Raw genomic sequence first — 6,094 nt, forward strand, 5'->3', positions numbered from 1 at the left:
ACACACACACACACACACACACACACAGGCACACACACACATACACAAACTATCAATCTTTGTTTGATAGCAACTAATTAAAAACATTTGGGGCCAGCTACTGGTATGGTGGTTAAGGGAACTAGATTCTACATTGTCGACTGTGTGGTTCAAGTCCTGGACCCGGTGGCTTGAAAAACGTGCTGGGCATGTGTACGTGTATGTGTGCCCCAAATCTCTCTCTCTCTGTCTCTCTCTCTCTCTCCCATGAGCACATGTACCTGATAGCAAAATGGAAAGTGAGATTTAAACTCGAAGTGCTGGGACAATAGGTGGGTGAAGATCACCCAGCTCATGGCCCCCTTTGAGACGCAGCTGAGTTGGGCAGGGCTGGAGGGCTGCTCGTGTCCCGGCGGGTACTGGTGGAACACGGGAGTGGAGTCAACCCCCAGCCGCCGAGGAATCCTAAATGACGGGAGGTCTGGCTGCATGGCAGACACCACGGGCTGTTTGCAACTGTGCTGAGGACCCTCACTGTAGACGTGGGGACACATCCAGGAGGGCTGTCCAGGGAACAGAGGTGGCTTCTAGGTCAGCCCGTGTCCTGAAGGCAGTTGTGGAAAGATGTCACCCAAGGTCACAGTGAGAGTGTTTGAGGGCAGAGTTTTGACGTGACCTTTCGGCTTTATGCCACTTATGGCATCTCCCCTCTTACTACTGTGCGGTGGGGAAGCGGCTTCTGTTTGGGGGATACAAGGAAGTCATAGGGCAGCGGGGCAGCGCTTAGCCGATGGAGCAGGCGGTTGCGAAGGGGCGAGCTCCCTGTGGCTGGAGGGCTGCAAGCCGAAGATGTTGACTAGAACGCTCTGTGGGGGTGTTTCTGCTCTTTGTGGGTCTCAAAGCCTTTCTTTTCCCACCTTCCAGCTTTCCAGACCGTGGTGAGAAATGGTCAGAAACCTGGTCAGTAATCCCATCCATGTCCTGCCCAGGCTCAGGCCCTCTGCTTGTTTTCCCCATGTCCACCCTTGGCTTGCATGGCTCCCGGGAGCGGGCACTTACCACCCCTCCCTCACTGCAGGGCTCCAGTTGTCAGAATTCCTTCTTTTATTGCTATAGGGCATTTGTGCTCACCAGGAAGAGAGAGAGGCCTATAAGCCCCGTACTTTCTATGGAGCCAGTCCCAGAAATGCCTTCTTCCTTTTTTATTTTTTATTTTTTTAAGAGAGAGATTTTTTGCTATAGGGTGCATGTGCTTGCTGGAGAGACAGAGAGACAGAAAGAGAGAAATCATCCCCCAGGGAGGATGGCCATGCTACAATCCCTTCTCCTCCATTCTCCTCTTGGGATCTTGGACACGCACGCACATGTGCTGGCCTGAGTTTTAAGCCACCAGGTCCAGGACTCGAACCATGGTCCACTATGTGGGAGTCCAGCGATGTAACCATTACGCCATCTGCTGGTCCCCAGAAATTCCTTCTTTCTATCATCAGCAGTGGGGCTATGGCCTGGAGCACCCTCCCAGAGCTGATTCCATAGCTATTGGGGACGCCTGTCATTTTGATTCTCACCCTGCAGGATCCAGATCCGGAATGTCGTTGTCCCCCACCTCCACCTGAATTTCGTTGCTGATCTTGGGATACACATGTCGGCAACGGCCAACTTCACTTTCCAGATCTTTAGGTGAGTGACTCTCCTTGTGGAGAGGAGGGAGCAGTTTCAGGGATGTCGAGAGGGGCAGAGTGAGGGAAGTGGTGTTAGCAACTCCTCCAGGCTGCCCTCCAGACCTCCCCACTTTCTGGACAGTGCCCTCTCTCTTACCTTAAGGAAGAGTGAGTTTCTGAGAACTCAGACCCTGCTCAGTAGCTGTGCAACAGGGCAGTGTCACCTCACTTCTCCAGGCCTGTTTTCTCATCTGTAAAATGGGATACAGCTTTGCAGGGTGACTGGGCAGCAGCGAGTGGGTTCACTGCATAGTTGGAGTTTCCTCTCTTTCACGGCACAGGGTGCGGCCAGGACAGGTGTCGCTGTCAGTACTTCTGTGCAGCAGGCACACTGCACGCTATGACATCTGATTTCCAAACTGCAAGCTGGCCACGCAGAGGGGTTTCTTACTTTAACTCCCTTGCCCGGTATTGGCTTCCCGTGTGCTTCCCGTGGCCCTGTGAAAGAGGGACCGACCGTATGTCCATTTCACAGAAGAGGAAACTGAGGCTCATCACAGAGAACAACTGGCCAGGGCCTCACAGTGAGAGGGCCCATGGAGCCAGAGTTCACACCCAGCTGCCACGAACCCTAGGGCCCCGGATGGAACCTGGGGGGACTCTGGGACTGCCTCAGCTAGGGCCATCTCATGCAGTGGGGAGCCTGCCTGTGTCAAGTACAGGGCAGGCCTGGGCTGGGGGGACTCTCAGCAGCCATGGTGGCTCTGCTGGGGGGTGTCACTGACACAAAACTGGCCTCCCTGCAGGGCCTCCGAGCCCTTGGAGCTGATGCTGCCCGTGGTACTGCTGGCCGACGCCCGCGTGGCCCAGGGCTCCATCGGGACCCCCGTGGTCAGTATCTCCGCCTGCTTCTCACGCTTCGGCCATGCCAGTGTTTTTGATGGCAGTAACAGGTGGGTGCCTGGTGAGGGCTGGGTCACGGGCATCCGAGTATTAAGGTTGAGTGCATCTCCTGAGCTTCCCACTCAGAACTCCAGTGCCACAACGGACCAAAGAGACCCCCACTGTCATGATTGTGTTCTTTTTATTAAAAAAAAAGAATTATTTAATTTAATTTTATTTTTTATTATTATTATTTTAATTTGATCAGAGAGAGACATTCAGAGAGAAAGCCACCCAGTCCAGGACTCAAATAACAGTTGGCCACATGGGAATCCAGCACCTTAACCACCATGCTACCTGCTGGCCCCCAGGCCTTTGTTCTTACATTTTATTTTTATTTATTTCTTCTATGAAAGGGAGAGAGAGTGCCCTCAGCAGATCCTCGTGCTGCGATCCAGCCCGGCCTCAGCCAGCCAGGATGAGGGGTGCACGGGCACGCCGCTGGTGTTGTAGGGAGCCCTCAGGGTGCGAGCCATGTGGTCTCGGCATCGCCGAGTGCTGCATGACTGCTGTGCCACTGCAGCGGGTCCCCAGGCCTGTGTTATGGGTGGGGATGCTCAGGCTCTGCGAGGGAGAGGGACTTGCCTGAGGTCACACAGCAAGCGAGCAGCCAGAGCCTGCATCCTTGTCATCACACCCTCAGTGTGGATATCAGCCACAAACACGTGCCTTGGGGAGGGATTCTGGCTAGTTCGGAACCTTGGAGGGCCACCTTCCCTACAGAGATGGAGGGTCTGCAGCCCAGGGAGGGGCGGACACCGGCCAAGTTCTCCAAGAGGGTCAGGCGGCCGCTCACGTTTGCATCTGAGCTTAGGGTAGCTTCCCCAGGCCTCAGAGCACCTGCTGAGTGCTGGGCACCCTAGGCCTCAGAGCACCTGCTGACTGCTGGGCACCATTCCAGGCCTTGGTGTAGATCTTCTCGTTTGATCCTCACAGTAGTCCTCCCAGAGAGCTGAGAGCAATCCTTGCAGTTCACAGAAGAATAAGTGAGGCACAGGCACAGAGCAGTGGAGTGACTTGCCTAAAGTCCCACAGCTGGTAAATGGTGGCACTAGTTTTTTTTGTTTTTTAAGGTTTTTGCCATAGGGCAGGTGCACTCACTGGAGAAAGACAGTGAGAAGGAAAGTGAGAAATAGCTCCCCAGGGGGATGGCCACTCCACAATCTCTTCTCCTAATTTCTCTTCTTGGGATTTTGGGCCTGCATGCACACACACCCAGTGTGATTTTCAAGCTTCCGGGTCTGGAACTTGAACCACGGTTGGCCATGTGGGAATTCAGCCCCTTAACCACCATGCCACCTGCGGCTGGCCCAGGTGGCGCTGTGTTCAAATCCAGGCAGCCTGACTAATCCCATTGCTAATGAACCCCACTTTTGCGGGGGCTTGCTTTCAGGGGAGCGAGCACTGTGGAGGCTGATGGGAGTGCAATGTTAGCACGAAGTTGAACTTCTCCTGCGGGCCAGGGTTTGCCCCAGGTCCATTCACACACGTGACCTGTCTAGCTCGTGGCTCCTCTTAGTCCTCAGGGCAGGGCTGCTCCCCAGTTCATCGAGGGGGAAGTGGACAACCAGAGATCGATGGCTTCAGGCCAGCTGCCAGGGCAGTGCTACAGCTCCCCAAGGTCCCAAGGGAAGGTCTGGCCTCTCTCTCTCTCACGAAAAAGAAAGGAAGGAAGGAAAGGAAAAAGAAAAAATATCCTCCCGGATGCCATTCTCCTACCATCCGCTGGGGGGGGAACTGGAAGTTAGGGCTGCAACTGGGATCCGCATTTTAGCAAATGAAGGAACTGTAGATTCCTGTGGGGCATTGCTGGGAGACACTGACCCAGACCCATTGCTCGTTGTCCAGAGAGGAAACTGAGGCCCAGGGCTAGGGAGAGACTTTGGTAGGCATGTTACAGAGGATTGGGGCGAAAGCAGAAGTAGACCCGGCTCCTCCCTTCCTAACCCCCTCCCTCACTGGGCAGAGTGTCCATGAAGCCAGCTGGCCAAGGACATGCCAAGTCTGGCTTCTGCAGGGCGCTCTCTGTACCCCAGCCTGGCCTCAGCTGTCTCATTCTTGGTCACTGCCAGCCCTTGGACGAGTGACCCTCTTTTTCGAGACTCAGGCTCCTCTTCCATGAAGACCGTTATGCTGGCACCAGGTCTGGCATGGAGCAGGGTATTGAACGGGGTCTCTGGCCTCCCGGCGATGGCTGAGACTTCTCTGGCAGGCTGGTGGCTTCGCTGAGAGGCAGGCCGCTGGCACTCAGGAAGCCTTTCTGTCCCGTCCTCAGCACTGCTGCCCCTGCGCTGCTGGTCCCAGTGCAGAAGCACATCAAGGCTGTCTTGAGGAACAAGGTAAAGGGCTCATGGGCAGAGTTCTCGGAGCGAGGGCTCTGCTTCTCCCAAGGTTGTGGCAAATGAATGGGAGTGGGGATTTTGGCAGGGCACGGGGAGCTTGGGGCTTTTCATTTTTCATATAAGACCCTTCACAGGGCATCTCCAGTTGCCCCGCGAGGGCAAGGAGAGGCTGGCATGATGCTCCAGGGGTGTGATGAGGAGACTAAAGGAGGGTTTTGTCAGTGGAGCTGTCGGGGGAGGGAAGTTCATCCTATGGGGCAGCCCCAACACCACACTAGAGGGCAATGTTTTCAGGTTTGGGAAAAGAAGACAGCATGAGAGTGCACAGGGCAGGGCCCCTGGAGCCAGACGTGACCTGGGTTCAAGTCCTGGTTCCTCCTTTCCAGCTGTGTACAGTGGATAAGTCACTCGGCCTCTCTCTGCCCCGATTCCACATCCATAATGCAAAGAGAATAAGCCTCCCTCCTCCGGCCCTCCCTGGGATTGCTGCAGAGAGTAAGCGCTAACACTGGGAAGGTTAGAACAGAGAACAGTGCAGGGCAGAGCGAGTGCTGCTAGCAGTGTTGCTGTTTTAGCTCTCACATTATCTCCACGTGGCAGACCCGGTGAGGGGTGGCGCCCCAGGGACCAGGGTCCCAATGCCCACAGGAGCCGCTTTTCATGCCTGCCCTCCCTCCCACTCCTACCTCCCTTTAAAGGGCGTAGTGAGGTCAAATCAACTCGCATCCCACATAGTGGGCCATGGCATCCCCATCTTGCCTATGAGAAAACGGAGGCTCAAGCATAAGGGTGGTGGGGCTTGTCCTGAGAGTCCTGCAGGCGGCCCAGGCAGTGCCTCAGCCTTACCTGTTGGTCCAGCCGACAGGTCCTTCCTTTCTCCCCCACACTCAGCCTCTCCTGGGCAAGAGGCTGCAGGCAGTGCTGCAGGAAGGGAATACCTCTTGGCTTCTCTTGGCCCAGCCTCACCAGCTGCCACCTGGACCGGCTGCGAGTGCCCGCTGGCCTGCAGAATCTCCTCTGTTCCCATCTCCCATCACACTGACCAAGCTTAATGCATTTCTCCGACTGCCTGGGAAAAACTCCCATCCCCTGTCCTGGTAGTCCAAGTCCCGACTGATCTAGCTGGTGACCTCTGGCTGCACTGGCCATGGGCACCAGACTCTCGCCAGC

General features: G+C 55.5%; 1 protein-coding gene across 1 annotated transcript in view; it reads left to right on the forward strand.

Annotated features, from left to right (window-relative positions):
- Positions 1-6,094, forward strand: part of BPIFB2 (BPI fold containing family B member 2) — a 17,731-nt gene that overhangs the window by 5,018 nt on the left and 6,619 nt on the right. The window contains exons 3-5 of the mRNA XM_006144146.1: positions 1,555-1,659; positions 2,447-2,593; positions 4,858-4,921. Coding sequence (XP_006144208.1) covers positions 1,555-1,659; positions 2,447-2,593; positions 4,858-4,921 — 316 coding nt within the window. The remainder of the gene's footprint in view (positions 1-1,554; positions 1,660-2,446; positions 2,594-4,857; positions 4,922-6,094) is intronic.

The sequence above is a fragment of the Tupaia chinensis genome, unplaced genomic scaffold, assembly GCF_000334495.1.
Source record: "Tupaia chinensis unplaced genomic scaffold, TupChi_1.0 Scaffold000115_1, whole genome shotgun sequence".
NCBI lineage: Eukaryota > Metazoa > Chordata > Mammalia > Scandentia > Tupaiidae > Tupaia > Tupaia belangeri.